The sequence below is a fragment of the Hippopotamus amphibius genome, chromosome 11, assembly GCF_030028045.1.
Source record: "Hippopotamus amphibius kiboko isolate mHipAmp2 chromosome 11, mHipAmp2.hap2, whole genome shotgun sequence".
NCBI lineage: Eukaryota > Metazoa > Chordata > Mammalia > Artiodactyla > Hippopotamidae > Hippopotamus > Hippopotamus amphibius.
In genome coordinates this window covers 111,473,274-111,490,033 of record NC_080196.1, presented here as the reverse complement: position 1 = coordinate 111,490,033, position 16,760 = coordinate 111,473,274, and the positions used below count along the sequence as shown (strand labels likewise).

General features: G+C 39.7%; 1 protein-coding gene across 5 annotated transcripts in view; it reads right to left on the bottom strand.

The window, feature by feature from the left end:
• ZNF407 (zinc finger protein 407) overlaps window positions 1-16,760 on the bottom strand; it is a 409,125-nt gene that overhangs the window by 119,096 nt on the left and 273,269 nt on the right. For all 5 annotated transcript variants that reach the window (XM_057698831.1, XM_057698835.1, XM_057698836.1 and 2 more), the window contains exon 8: window positions 13,250-13,428. In XM_057698831.1, the coding sequence (XP_057554814.1) occupies window positions 13,250-13,428 (179 nt within the window). The remainder of the gene's footprint in view (window positions 1-13,249; window positions 13,429-16,760) is intronic.

The window sequence follows — 16,760 nt, the reverse complement described above, 5'->3', positions numbered from 1 at the left end:
ACTTATGCTATGTTTTTATTTTAAGCATGCATTAAAATTATGACTTTTCACATGATAAAAGAATGCCTCTGCCAATCACACTGACATGCTACTCACAAATGGCACTAATAGCTGTGACAAGAGTGAACTGTCTGAGCAGAGCTTTTTAAGAAGGATCTAGACCAGCCATCAAAACCACGACTTTACCTAGTTGGGCCTATGCTATATTCTGCTGCAACAAAAGCTATTAGGTGATTTAAGTGACTAGTTTATTATGGTAGAATTTCATCTATGAAAAGAATGTATTTAAGTGTTTTTAATCTTACTTAGAAATAGAAAAAAATGGAAAAAAATAAAGTATAAGCATGTCTATAAGCTAAAATATCTTGCTCCTTCAGATTTTTCCTGAGTAAATAAACTTTGCAAATTTATTCAATCGATTTATATATTTCAAATGCTGATTAGCATGTATCATAAAATATCTTTTTGGTCTATTTAATTTTAGAGTCTCAAGCCCATTAGTATAATCTCTGTATTAACTTGCCAATTTTCATTTTCTCCATCCCAATCAACTTCCTTCCCTAATGACCCCTCACCAAAAGAGACACCTATTTAATATTTTCTAATATGCATTCTGTGCAGAAAATAGATAAGATGAGAGTAATTGGGATTTTCTGTATTTGCCTTTTTTAAAATTTTTAACTGTGGTAAAATACACATAATATATAATTTACCATGTTAATCATTTTTAAGTACACAGTTCAGTAGTATTAAGTACATTCACATTGCTGTACAATCAATCTCCAGAATTTTTTCATATTATAAAAGTGAAACTCTGTACCTACTCCCATCCTCCTGTCCCCCAGCCCCTGGCAACCACCATTCTAATTCTTCTATCTATGAGTCTGACAACTCTAGGGACCGCATATAAATACAATCCTACAGTATCTGTCTTTTATGACTGGCTTATTTCGCTGAGCATCGTGCCCTCAAGGTTCATCCATGTTGTAGCCTGTGTCAGAATTTCCTTCCTTTTCAAGGCTGAATAATATTCCACTGCACAGATAAATCACATTTTCTTTATTCGTTCATTAATAGACGTTTGAGATGCTTCTACCTTTGGCTATTGTGAATAACGTTGCTACGAATGTGGGCGTAAAAATACCTTGAGATCTGCTTTCATTTCTTTTGGCTACATACCCAGCAGTGGAAATTCTGGATCATACGGTAGTTCTATTTTAAATTTTTTGAGAAACCACTATACAGTTTCCATAGCAGCTGTACCATTTTATGTTCTCACCAACAGTGCATATGGATTTCAATTTCTCTACATTCTTGCCAATACTTGTTCTTTTCTTTCTTTCTTTCTTTCTTTCTTTTTTTTTGGATAGTAGTCATCCTAATAAGTGCGAGGTGATAGAGCAGATTCTTTAAAAGTGGACTTCTTAGCTAGCAAGAAAAATATGATGAATACAAAATACTTAATTGGTGAGTGCTATTTAAAATGATGGCAGGGCTTCCTAGGTGGCGCAGTGGTTAAGAATCCGCCTGCCAATGCAGAGGTCACGGGTTCGATCCCAGCTCCAGGAAGATCCCACATGCCGCGGAGCAACTAAGCCCGTGTGCCAAAAAAAAATAAAATTAAATGATGGCAAAGCTAACCAGGGAAGAATCATAAGCAAAAAGTGAAATCCTTTCCTTATCTATTAATATAAAGGATTAAGAAATAAGAATTTCTGGTCACTATATTCTGAATGTAAATATGCATATCTCATTTCATTTGTTCATAAGATTTTTGAATGATTGGTTATAACAATGGTCGGGTACAGGAGGTCATTCAGTAGCAGGGCGGACAAGTCAGAGAGGTCCTTAGTGAGTTTACAACATTAGATTATGGAGCAATGAAGAGATAGAGTACATAAAACTGAAGGAAAACACAGGTACCCAATTAAGGGAACTTAAGGATAAAATTTAAAACCCATATATGCTTAATTTTAGAAATTGCTATGGTAATAGAGAGGAAAGAAATAGATGCAAAGAAACATTGCCAACTGATTTAACGAAAGTGTAAAGGCAATTCTACAGAGAAAAGATGTTGTTTTCACCAAATATTGCTCAAAAAATGACACCTATATACAAAAAAAAAAAAGAAAAAAGAAAAAAGAGAACCTTAACCTATACCTCATGTTACAGAAAACTGGACTCAAAATAGATTATAGACCTAAATATAAAATGTAAAAGCATAAAGCTTCTATAAGAAAATACCGGAGTTAATCTTGGTAACCTGAGTTAAGCAAATAGTTTTTAAATACTGTAACAAACGTACAAACCATAAAGGAAAAACACTAATAAAGTGGACTTCATGAATATTAAAAACTTTTGCTCTATGAAACACACTGCTAAGAGAAAAACAGAAGTCACTGCCTCAGAGAAAGTATTTGACATATATCTGACAATGGTCTCATATCAAAAATACATTAAAATTCTCAAAACAATAACCCAAGGGAAAGGGGGCAAATATTTCAAAAGATACTTGATCAAAGAAAATACAAAGAAGGCAAATAAGCACTGATAATCAACAGCCTTAGTGATCAGTCACATGCAAACTGAAACCACCAAATACCACTCAAGCCCTGTTAGAATGTCACAAGCAAAACTGACAATAACAAGTGCGGACAAAGATGAGGGGCAACAGTAACTCTCACACAGTGCAGTGGTAATGTAAAAGGTGCAGACACTTTGGAAAACAGTTCAACAGTTTTCTTTAGAAGTTCAATACACACATACCATATCATCCAGGTACCTCACTTCCAAGAGAAATGATACCTGACACTCCCACAGAAATCTATATGTGAATGTTTATAGCATCTCTATTCATAACTGCCAAGAAGAGTAAATGTGGTATTCATTTAATGCAAATCATTGTGGTTTTGATTTGCATTTCCCCAACAAGTAATGATGTTGAGTATCTTTTCATGTCTTTACTGTCCATTTATATATTTTCTTTGGAGAGATGGCTATTCAGATTCTTTGCCCAGTTTTTAATCAGGTTATTTGCCTTGCTTTTGTTGAATTATAAGGGTTCTTTATATATTCTGAATACAAGTCCATTATCAGAAAGATTTGCAATTTCCCCCCCATTTTATAGGTTTTCCTTCCATCTTCCTGATGGTGTACTTTGAGGCATAAATTTATAATTTTGATAAAGTCCAACTCATGTATTGTTTCTTTTATTTCCTATGCTTTTGGTGCCATATTCAATAAACTATTGCTTAACCGAAGGTCACAAAGATTTCTTCATGTGTTCTCCTTCAAGGATTTTATAGCTGAGATAATTTATGTTTTAGACAAATAAAACAACGCACATTTACGGGAATGCAGGGGTTAGTATGTATACATCCATTTCCTAATTCTGTCTGTTGAGAAGGCCAACAAGCAAAGGGTGTACAGAAGCAATGAGGACATGCAGGGTACATGTCTTGGTTTCTAAATACCAATCAAAGGAATCAAGGCTCCTGAAAAAGAGGTTGATTTTTTCACCAGGGCAGGGGAACCACCAGATGAATGCAGATCACATTTTGGTGTCAGAAAGTAAACAGATGTCATAAAAGCATGGAGGTGTGTCAAAGGGCAACGGAGTCCACCTGAAAGAGCTTGCAATGGCCAAAGCTGAAGCAGTGTGAGCAAAAAAATAAATAATAACGATACAGAATTATAAGCTGTAGAGTAAAACATGTCCATGCTGGTAAAAATTAATAGAACAAAAAATAATTGGGAGAAAAGGGACAGATATTCCTTAAAGAAAAATTCCAATTAAATGTAGAAGGAATGAGGGAAAGAGAAAATGACCATTAGAACTCCACAGATCTTGTTGCAGTCAAGATCCACTAATGAATGTCAAAATTAGTGGGTAAATGCTTAAAGAGAAACAGGCTATTTGCATAATCTGAGGGTATCTCCCCTGAGATATGTATTAATTAAGAAGGGGAAATAGTAAGCTTGTAGTGGAGAAATACAGAGACGCATCTTACTCAACTGGTCCAGGTTACATCAACTGTCCTAACGTACCGCTGATACGTTCCCACATCTATTCTGAGGAATTCTTAAAAAAACTTCAACTGAGTCATGAGTAAACATCAGACTAATGCAAAATAAGGAACATTCCACAAAATTACTGACCCATATTCGTTACAAATGTCAAGGTCACAGGAAAAGCTGCCACCGACTAGAGGGGATTAAGGAGACACAACAGCAGAAGGGAATGTTGGTTACTGAGCTGAATTCTGGGAAAGGAAAACAGCCGAATGGAAAACCTTGTGAAACCTGAATAAAGAATACGGTTTAGAAAACAGTACTGTGCTAATGCTAATGTCTGGTTTTGGTAATTGCACTGTTGTTACATATAATGCTAACATTTGGGGATGCTGGGTAAAGGATATATGGGAACTCTTTGTACTATTTTTGCAACTTTTCTGTAAGTTTATTTCAAAATAAAAACTTAAAACAAGGAAAACTTGCTAAATGGTAACTTTGCCTGCTAAAAATAGAAATAAGTGGAACTACAAATGAATACTAATATGCATTTTTACAGCTTCGGAACTAAATGTCAAAGCTAATTAAACAAGATAACCTAAATCTCCTTCATAATCTGAAAACCCTGTGATGCTAGTCTTCACTAAATGGCTTTGCTGGGGACAGTCACCTGTGATGTAGCAACAGCAGTAGGACCTGTCAATACCTACCTTGTTTCCTCGCATAAAATTGTATTCTAGTTGGGGGTCAAGATATGCCTGGGAGGGTGTGTAAATTTTTAAAATATATAAATTATATTGAATTAAACAGATGATAAAAGGTCTATATAAAAACAAAAGCCACATCAATTACCTGATAAAATCATACTGTCCCCACTATAACTTTCCACAATCAGTTTTTTTCCCTTAAAATTTTGATAAATGAAGTTGTCAGGGGGGACAAGATCACAATTTTATTTCCCTTTTTTATAAAAACTATTTTAACTTTCAGAATTCTATCCATGAATGCTGCAAATGTTGGTGCAGATACGATCGCAATTTTGCCTGCTGATGAGGTAGTCATACTGTCACGTGCCTGGGCAACCTTGTGGCAGCTAGGAGAGCAGCTGAGAAGAAAGTTTTGACGTGGCTCTGAAATACACAGGCTAAGTACACTCAGTGAGGCCTCCCAAGAAAGAAGAGGATAGGGGTTTTTTTGTTTTGTTTTCTGGAAAAAAAAAAAAAATTAAACATCACTTTAAAACTTCTCTTGAAGATTGCGTAGCTGGGGGGTGGGACTGAGCACTCTTATGGCTTGAGACCCATCAAAGATGAGTAACTAAATGATTCTCATGAATTCCAGGCGTTTCCAGCGAATTCTATCAGGGTCACCAACAAAAGCTGTATTCTCCTTGTGTACTCTGACTTTATTTTCAATTCTGTGAGTGCCATTAAGGACTTCACAGAACACTGAAACACACACTAGAAAGGATATTATTTCAAGATCGTATTCTTTTTTTAAAAAATAGTTTAAAAAATAAAGAGTATAGTAGGCAACATACAAAGAATAGAAATAATTCAAATAATAAGTTCCTACTCTGAAAAAATGTTTTATATAGATCTTCTCTAGCCCTAACTTTGGATACACTCACTGACATGCTAATATGTGTATTCTACATGCAATACATATACACACATACAGTTATGAGACTCACCACTCTCCGTAACAACGTCAAATAAATGCAAGAAATCATTCCACTCCTTTCCCACTACTTTCTCACTATTAAAACAGCAATAACAAAGCCCAATACCTCTATTTCTAAAGAAAATCTCAATATCAATGATAATTTTCAAAGCTCTTTCATATGTATTATTTAATTTGAACCTCAAGGAAAGGCTAAACACTGTTAGTCATTTTGCAGCTGAGAACACAGATGTGGAAGGTTGAGAGACTTACTTAAAGTCACACATCTCAAAAGCAATAAAGTCATGACACTAAAACATAGTTCATTTGACTCCATCTATCCATCCATCCGTCCATCCATCCTCTAAGTTTGGTACCAAGCAGTAGAAGCACAACTGTAAAAACATTTACCCTAGTAGGTTTTTATTTTTAATTACATTATATCATGCTACTTCCTAGTACATGTCTTCAGACTATCTGATGTCTTAAAACTCAATATTAAGGCATCCATGATAAGAATTTCATGAACCCACAGATGCTGATTTTTTTTAAAGCTCCTGTATATGTAGGATTATGTAATTGGAAAACTCTTGAAGACAAACAGGCATGGATTTCAATCAGCAAGTTAACCTCTTTAAGATTCTTTTCTTAAGTCATTAAATTGGGAATAACACCTACCAAAGAATTTTGCTTTGAAGATTTAATGGTCTAATGAAAAGTTCAGCACAGACACTATTACTACTCTTCCTCTTTCTTTCTTTGTAATTAAAAAGGCAAAACGTGTAAAATAATAGACATCTTCAGTTCCACACACGAACCATCTAAAATAGGAAGCCATACATATTACAGTTTGGAGGACTGTGGGAAGGAAGTGGCAGAAAGTGGACCAGAGAGACATACAGGGGCAAATATCTCCTTAATCCTGTTCTACAATGTTAAGCAGATAAAGGAAGTTTTTAGGCATACTGAAGACATGGTGGAGAGAACATATTTATTCTTCAGCAGATTAAATTTTAAAATATTGAAGAATGTTGATTAGAAAGTTTTGAAAAAACCCGTATTGGTATATCACTGTCAAAGAGAAACGGTGATGAACTCAGAGAGTCAGATACACTTACCAGTGAACAGCACATTCACGAACACACACAAATGAGGTGGCCCGGGAGAGCAACTGCATTACTGAAAAGAAGGAGACTGATGGCAAAACAGTGCTTTGACCTTATTCACCCATTGACTACAAAGAATGTAAGATAGTCCTAAACTTAGGAATTCCAACAGGAGTGAGAGTGAGAGTGTGAGAAGAGAAAGGCCAATTAGCATAAGCCTGAATCCGCCAGGCCGTGATGGACGGAAGACACCAGAGATGTAGATGGGAGTTTGAAAGAAACAAAGACATTTAGCAGCAGTTAAGAAAAATAGTAAATTAACCCGTGGATGGTGTCTGAGGTTAAAGAACCAAATTGTTGAACTGTTAATTATTTTAGGAAGTCTTTTGTTAAGTGGTGAAGTATCAGGAGACTGGAAAACAAGGGATCCAGTCTGAAGGTTAAAAAGAAAGAGGGGAGAGGCTGAAAATTATAGAGCTGTAAGTCTAACGTCTATATTAGGAAATAAATTTGAGCTGATACTTATGGATGAGCTTAATGATACATCTGGAGAAGCACAATTTAATAGGAGTGTGAGTCAGCATGGATTTACCAAAGGCAATCATGTCAGAAAAAAATTCGTTCCTTTTTAAGTTGAAGCAATAATTGGTTTATGTAAGGGAGAACCAAGGAGAAACTGTCAGGATTCTCTGAGATTTTTGGACCTTTTCATAAAATGAATTATTGTAAAAAATGTCATGACATGTGTCAGGGCACCCAACGAACAAAAGGGGATGAAAGTCATGGGGTTAAAAATAGAGGGCCAAAGAATTTGGGAAAAGAACGTTTGCAAGGCTCTATATATCAGAACGCTAATGTTTTTAATTAATGATGAAGAAAATCTTTCACATTAGGAAATGTGAATATACGGCGAAATGAGAGGGAATGGTTAAGATACAAAAGGCTATAGCTGTTTTATCTTAACTGCGATACGGGCTCAGAGGTGGAATACGAAATTTGATCTGCCTAAGTATAAAGTGATGCACTTGGGTAGAATTAAGGAATCAGTTAAATATAGTTTAAATGGTACTGAATTGGTTACCACTAGAAAGAGAAAGGATTTGGAATTTTGAAAGGAGTCAGACTTTCACATTCTTATTCTTATAACTGGGTAAGAGGAAAATGCTATGGAATGCAATTAAATAATACGTGCCATAAAGAATTAAAAAACGGCCTACCTTATAGAAGAATAAAAAATTCTAATTTGTGAAGAGGGTTTGATAGATTCATGTGCTGTCATCCTGCACAGGCAATAATCTAATGTACACTGTAAATGATTAAGTATTAATATATAAGAATTAATGAAAATCATATCAATATAAATATGATTAAAAAAAAGAAAGTAGAAAAATTAAGGAAATTAGGAAAAGTACCATGCCATCACTTAATGTTTAATTTCCCCTAAAAAGAGAACGCCATCTGATTAGTACCTTTGGAAAAAGCATACACATTCACTGCATTTAAAGTTTCATATGGAACCACTAAGCCAACCTCCTAGTCTCCACACACATCACTCATCCTTTGGGACAGTGGCCAACCCCCAGCACATCTGTGCACTTGCAGGGAGCATGGCTTCAATTTGAGCCGTGGAGGCACAACGTGGCGTCTGTCTCTTGGAACTCGTGAGAAAGCACATCTCCTTCTCCGTAGGCACAAGCAGCAGAGCCCGGCCACAGCGCCTCTGCCCTCTCCTTGACCCTCTCTCCATCCTCCCTTCTTTCATGTTATTTTTAAAGTATTCTGAGGTATTACCACCCAAGTCCAACTGAAGGTCACCTGTATTGCAAACATAAAGTGTGTGTAATTCTTTCTCAAGGTGTAGTGAATGAACATCAAAGCTTATTCATGGATAAGAGAGATGGGAGAAATACAACTGCTAAAACAATAAAAGTTCAAATAAAGATCACTCCTGAGATAAAATGGATTTCACGTAATAGAGAAAAATTTTTAATGTACAATGACAGAAAAAATTCTGGCCACTTGTAATTTTATGTCAATTTTGTGGGGACTAATGTGATTTTCATCACATTAGATCCAGAGTGGACCTAAATGAACCTCTTTAAAAATTTAGGGGTTAAGGGAATCCTGTTTTGTTTTGTTTTGTTTTCTAAATTACCTATAGAAAAGTGCACAACTCCAGTTGAACACAACCACGTCCCAATATTAGAAATAAGAAGAGGAACCAGCACCACTGCTCCTCATCCCAGGGACTTCTGCCCCCATGGGAAAACAGACCCTGGTTTCTAAATCACACATTAGTCTGGGCTGTTTTTATATTTAATAAAAAGTGAAATCACAAGGAATATACTTGTCTGGCTGACTTCACCCAATGACAGACTGTGAAATTTATTCATATTGTTGCCTCAGCTGTAGTTCAATCATTCCACTGCTGGAGAGGACTCCGTTAGGTAAAAATGCAACATTTCCACACTCTACTGGATGGGCACTTGAGTAGTTTTGGGTTTTGACTATGGTTAGTATATCGATAATTATATTAAGTATAAATAATAAAGTAAAAGACTATTTCAGGTAAAAGATTAAAGTTGTCACGGCAGATAAAAGAAACAAAATGCAGTCATATACTGTTTATAAGGAAGCTGGTATAGCTATATACAATACGAAACACAGAATGATGGCAAGAAATTACTACAGATAAAAAGGAGCTTTTCATATTTATAAGAGAATTATATACTTTTTTGTTTATCATAACTGTGTATGTGTACAAAACAAACCTAAAGTTCCAAGTATCCAGCGATTTATCTTTAAAATATGTAAAGCCAAAATTAACAGAAAAACAGACAAATCCACAGTCATAGTGGACAACTTTAATATACCTCCCTTAACATAGTGTAAAAAAAAATCAGTAAGAATACAGACAATCTGAATAATACAGGAAACAAACGAGGTAAGTGACATATAGGAAACACAGAATAACATACACCAATATTTCTAGTATTTCTCAAACATTTACCAAAACCCACCACATGCTGGGCATAAAGAAAGTGTAAACAAATTTCGAAGTATTCAAATAATTCAGAGTATGTTCTATAAGCACAGTAGGTATAAGCTAGAAATCAATTTCTATTACTATTTCAATAGTTAACAAAAAGATAATTAGAAAATCCCCAAATGCTTGAAAATCAAACACTACACTTCTAAATAATCCACTTTTATTTAAAAATAAATAAATAACCACTTTTATCCTGTTTTTCAACAAAAGCTACAACCAAAACTAAAGCTCGCATATAGCCTTAATTCTCTGGAGTATGAAATGTAAAATGATATCAAAGTCGTTCTTCTAGTTTCCAACAACAACTCAGAAAAAAGACAATGCATCACGAACAGAAGCAAACAGAGCAGAGAACTGGGCAACGGTGGGTGCTAAGTACCACCACGTCCACCCGTTTGCGTACTGTACCACCTCTGCTGGGACACACGGATACTGCCGTGTGGGCATCACTATCCCAGCTTACAGGGGGGAGGACTGAGACCTACAGAATCAAAACGGGGTTTCCAAAGTCATGCAACAGGGGAATGAGAGCTGACGTTAAAACCCGTCCTGCCCTGAAGGCCATGAGCACAGACACACGGGATGCCACAGGGAGGAGGGGCCTCAGAGATGGTAGGGACCGACCTCCCTGCAAGCCCCCCAGGGAAGCACAACTGCAGGAAACTTCTTTCTGCAGAACTGTTTTCTACAAAAAATGAAATACCTTACTTTAACAGAGACATTTCTAAATATCATCTCAACTAAAATTTAAAATACCCCAAATGACATTACGTACAATCTTTTCTGTTGCTGTTGTTTAATGTTTTCCTTCTCCTGAGACCATCAGATGTTTGATCTGCATGGGAGAGCCACGGCATATCATCCAGAGTGAGGGTGTTTATTTGTTCTAGGCTAGTTTAAAAGAACTGCTTCACATGCTTCACTGAATCTTGGATTACAGACTTCTCGGCACGTGAATAGTGCTGACGGCAGAGAAGGCAGCTGACGGCCGCCCTCAGGTCTGGGCCATAAACCACTCTGAAGATTTCAGGCCACCTTCTGAGCCTCCCCAGCACCGTCCACCTGGGATTCCTCCACGGTGCTGCCTCCCTCCTCTGCGGACAGCACGCACGGGACAGCGGCAAGAGCCTCCGCAGAACCTCCCTTCACACCGAGGCAGGCACGCACCACACATTCATGGCGGTGCTAGAGGCGACTCAGAACACAAGGTTAGAAAGTCAGCCTAAGAACTTGGCCTTTTCAAAGTTTTCTCTTAACTGAGCTAAGCAAATATACTACTGAAGAGCAATACTGCCTTGCATGGGGTGGGGGGTGGTTGGACTACACAAGTGACACCCCACATGCACCACATGGATTTCGTTTGTCGAAATTCTGAGGAACGCTGCTGTGACGTACACAGGAAAAGCTTCTAATGCAATCATAAACATACACACAGAAAATCAGGACTCCACGCACAAGAGCATCACACACACACAAGGAAACTAGGATAATTTTTCTAAAAAAAATTTTATACAAATGATATCTCAAAACAGAACAGCATCACTAGGGCAGCAACGGTGTAAGCAAAGAGTCTGTCCTTTCTGTGCAAAAACAACAGAAGGAATGTGTTTCTTTGGTCTGCAATTAGCTTCCTCCCCCTTTGTTGCTTTTTCATTTAAAAGTTAGAGACATCTTATTTTAGGAAAATAACCTACTTTTAATGTCTAATTGGTGCAATGGAAGAGAGAGACAGAGTGTGTCAATATTACATCTTGAGAAGCAGGCATAGTGAAACTATCTTGAAAATGGTGCTCCGCTGACAGCCTACCATCAGTTTAAATCACTTTGCTTGGCCATTTCTTGAAGTACCAGCTTTTAGGCAATATTTCTGACATCTGCATTGTCATGCACTCCTATTAATAAAGAAACCACAGGTACTCATGGCCAGAAGATATTTCAACTTGACTTTATCTGTTTTTGTGAAATAAAGCTGATAAACTGTCTGGTTCAAAATGTTTTCAGTAACATCTCACCAAAATGCAAAGAGTACTGACCCCCGTTTTTCTTTTTCAAACGAAGACCTGGGTACAACAGAGATGACTAAATCAGACATTTTACCACGACTTTAAAGAGTCGATCAGATGAGTATAAGCACGGAAATGTTGAAGAACACATCAGCAGAAAAGAAATAATAAGCTTACGTGCAGTGTCAAAGGGACTGGGACTATTATTCTAACTCAAATGACTCATCAAGTTCTGTTTCCTTCACTGCGCACATTACATGAGCCAGTGTCACCTACATCGTTCGCAAAGGCAGCCTTGCACCTGGGGTGGGATCCCCACGGCTTCCAGCACGAGCGCCACACCACCAGCACCAGCACCACCACCCACAGTCCTCTGCACTCAGCACAAAAGTACTGTGCTCAGAGCTTCACAGCCAAAATCTTTTAAAGTTCTCACAATAACCCTTTAAATAGATACCACTGCATGGATTTCCGTACGAGAAATCAGGTGATGAGGCGAGCCTGCCTGTAACCCGCACAGCCAGGACGGGGGTGGGGGGGTGGGGTGGGGGGAGGGGATGTAAACGTAGCTCCAACCGTTCCCAAAGCACCTGCTTCAAGCACCCCCTGGATCAACCTGCGTCATGTACATACAGTCCTGTTGGGGCTACAGCTGGAACTTCTTCCAAATGTCCCGCAGGGGAACACCTCCTCCAACAGGCCCCACGCTCACTGTCCAGCACCCGGCTGCTCTGCATGGAAGACCTCAGCACTCAAGGCCCGCCTGTTCACTAAACAAAAGGCTGGGCCACAGGAATCGACGTGCTTAACGCTGCAGTTGCTGCTGCATCTCTGGTCCTTCCACCGCCCCTGACGGCCAGTCCAACAAGGCCAGAGCGATCTCAGCTGCCCTGCCATCACCAGCATTCCCTGAAAGCCCTGGGGTGGTCCCTCCCAACCTGGGGACACGTGCGGCCTCCGTTACCCCACCCAGGCTCTCCTGCTCTCCTCAGCCACACTCCTCTCCCTTCCAGGTGTTTGCTGGAAAACCACGGTACGAGGGATACAGCAGGAATGACATTTTAAATCACAAACATTTTTTGAAAAAAAAAAAAAACTTAAAAAACCTTGTTAATTAGCCAAAATATGAAGCTCAAACAACTGCTACTGTTGCAGTTCAACTGCGTTTGGAACATTCGCTATTAATAACTCTGCTGTCCCGCGATGATTATTTCGTCATATTTGCTCTTGATGAAATATAATCGAAAAGACCTGTTTTCACAGTTGAGGGGGATGGGACCAAGTGTGCTTTTTTATAAAGCTTGAAGCAGCTACTACCACACAAGCTACTACATTTAAATAAATGCTGGTAATACACAAATAGCCTGGTAACTATTGTGATGAGTGAAGCATTTTATATGATAGTTTTAGTTTCTTACCCGCGTGCAAGTAGGCCAGGTCAGGGTTCTCGATGTCAGGATGCTGTTCTTTCAAGTGGTTCCGGAATTCCACAGGGACGTTGGTTCCATAATCACACTTGGGGCAATTGTACATCTTGACTCCTTCGTGTTTGCCCGTATGTAGAATGTGTTTGCGGATATTTTCAGCACAGTTTGACCTACCAAGTAAGAAAGAAAAGTGAATGGAATTAAGGTCAAATCAATAATATCAGACCACAAACCATGATGGCAGTGACCACTCACATAGGTCTCACAGGTGCCAGGTGCTATGCTAAGTGCTGTGCTCATATAAGAGCTTCCATGAATCCTACGAGGCTGTGAGCTTTTGTAAACTTGGTGCTGATTTCTAGGTTGGTCTTCTACCTGAGCAATTCATTTCTATGCGGAACTGGATACACAAAGTCCCAAGTTCTATGATTTTAATACCAAATTATCCTGGCACCACTTGAGGGCAGTGAAGGAGTTTCCTTAATCCCGAGAACACACCTCTCAGCACCGAGGAGTGATACCAAGGCAAGCCCGTCCCCCCACTGCATTTGGAGCACTAAGGCAACAAAGATGCTCTGGCTTTCAGTTCTGTCAAGTGAGTGTTTCTTAGTAAGGCTCTAAAACAGTCTGACGATAGAAAAGGAGCTGGAAACAGCCCCCTCACCCCACATTTGGGCAATCGGGACTTTCCTGGTGGTGCAGTGGTTAAGAATCCGTGCAGGGGACAGACACGGGTTCCATCCCTGGGCTGGGAAGATCCGCATACAGTGGAGCAGCTAAGCCTGTGCGCCACAACTACTGAGCCCACGCGCCTAGAGCCCGTGCTCTGCAACAAAAGAAGCCACTGCAATGAGAAGCCCATGCATCGCAATGAAGAATAGCCCTCGCTCGCCACAACTAGAGAAAGCCCGCACGCAGCAACAAAGACCCTACAGAGCCAATAAATAAATTAATTAATTAAAAAAAAAAGGTGCCAGTGAGGTTTCTGTATCAGTGTAGGTTTTTGAGGGATGGACTGAATAAATGCAACTGAGGGTCCATATATTTTACACCAAACTGTCCCTGCAAATAGGCTCCTGTCCCACTGTTTTCCTGCAGATGCAGAAATACAAAGCCTGAGATGACCAGAATCCTGGGCACAGGGACCTGCTCGTGAAGCCAACTGTTCCGCCTGCTCCCCACCCTCCCAGCTCCCAGGACATCGGCGACTATGCCCCAAGACCCCGACCACACAGAGCCACTTTCCTTCTGCCTTTGTCCTTGTTAGAACAGAGGTAAAAAGCTCCCAACACAGATTCAAACAGGGGCGTGTGTGTGTGTGTGTGTGTGTCGGGGTGGGGGCACTATGTGTATCGGTCTTTCCTGCAGGTATTGCTGAAGAACAAAATCCTGCAGGATGACATTTGAAGAAAAGGTCCCACGTCCAGATAAATTTAGGACATGGTAGGTATTTAGAAAACGCATCTCACGACACACTGATGAAGGCTCCATGAAGACGCTTTCTGTGGCTCCGCACGGCCCCAACACTCCTAAGTGGAATTATGCTTGCGTGTAATGCACAACTGCACCCGGGAACACACCCTGGGAGCGTGGTGAACAAGGCAGAAATGGTTATAACCCCAAGTTTTATAGCAGCTACGCTACCACTCCTACGTAGAGGCAGCAAACAACTTCAGAAACCCAAAGACTCAGCAGACACGTTAGCTGTTCACTCAGGACCAGAGGAGGGTGGAACAGTGCCCTCTAAGCAAGTAGAGCTCACGACAGCAACACTGAGAACAGTGCCCCACAGGGACAGCCTTTCCTTTCGGTATGTGGATGAGCTGAACCACAGACACCTTACTCCTGACCGGCGGCCGGCACTGTGGAGACAGTCCTAAAGCTGGACCCGAGACACTCCTTTGGAAAAGCCTCTGCTACCTCCCTCCCACCCCCAGGCAGGGACTGACATCAAATGTACACACTGACTCTATATGGGTAGGAAGATAAAGTCAGACCCCCTCTGAGCCTAGATGAGAAAGAAACACACCAGGACACTAATGCCCAATGCAGCAATGCCCATTTCTCTTTCTTTCCAAACATACTTTAATGATTTACATATTAATATTTACATTTTTTTCAAAAAAGTTAACACCAAAGAAGGTGGATGAGGAGGAAGAGAAAGAGGGAGGAGGAGGAGCAGCAAGAGGAAAAGGAGGAGAAGGAGGAAGAGGAGGAGGGGGAGAGAGAGACGGGGAACAGCAGATATCTTCTCAGCTGTGTGCAGTCTGCCTTTGGCGAGAGCTCTGTCAAGCTTTGTGCCAAATCTCTCTTAGAGCTCAGACTAAATCTGTGTAAGACAGAGAACATAGGCACACACAACTTCTCTCCTTCTTGTCACTACTGAATTACCAAACCTGCTTTTTATATAAACTCCCTACTGTCAATTAATAAGCACTGTAATAGGGTACAGATGGGGAAGAACCTCACGTGTTCTGCGTGCCTGTCACTGGCCTGGCTACTTTGAGGCTGTCCCAGGGCCCCGTGGTGGAGACTGTCGAGGGACCATCCCGGAGATGAGTATCAAAGGCTACAGGGCTAGAAAGTGGTTAAGACAGAATGTGAACGTCGGTTTTCTGTGTTCACGGGCAGGGTACTTCAGGCACACCACAGCCCTCCTTCCTTACAGAATTTATGTATCAAAGGTACTGCTGCCTTCTAAGAAAGGGTGAGGTTTGAGAGTTTCTTAGATACATAAATATTCTTGGAATAAATAACAGCTCCACATCAAGTTGACAGAAGTAGCACAATAAGCCATCTGAAGGCAGATGAGACAGATGTCCGCTCTGTGATACTCACAGGAAGAGGACCAGCTGTGGACCCCAGCTCACTGGGTGCACTGTTCCTAGTCCCTCCCGATGTCTGTGGGTCTCCCATTTGTTTCCCACGCCACCACAGACACCCCCTAAATGCACCACTGTTTACTGACGCTGGGGAGTGAAGACAAAACCTACCACCGTACTTAATTAGTACTGTTTATTAGGACTGTTGAGTCTTCGGTGCCACCTAAATTATTTCCTTATGGAAAAAGCTAGGCATTAAGAGTCATCACAGACAATCACCGATCAAGTGAGGAAATTAAATTTACCAAAATTCAGTGTATGATGCTTACTTAAATGGGCGATGACAGAAGCAATGAATCTTAATCTTTGGCGAAGGAAGGAAGAGGTGACTTTGAAAACTGAGTATTTTGTTTTCTGAGACGTGTGTATCTTGGATAAAAATAAAGCAATACCTCTTAGTACGTCAACAGCACGTGGAATCGAACAACCAGGGACTATTACTGAAGCAAGTAAAAGTGTGTGTGTGTGTTGGGGGTGTGGATTAAAAAGGCGAGAGGCTTCTTTTTATTTAAAAAAATAGACTAAAACAAGGAAGAAGTGGTGTGGAACTTGGTATTTTAGGTTAAGGATCATTTCATACATATATTTCATGCCTATTTATTTTTATTTATGCTATATAT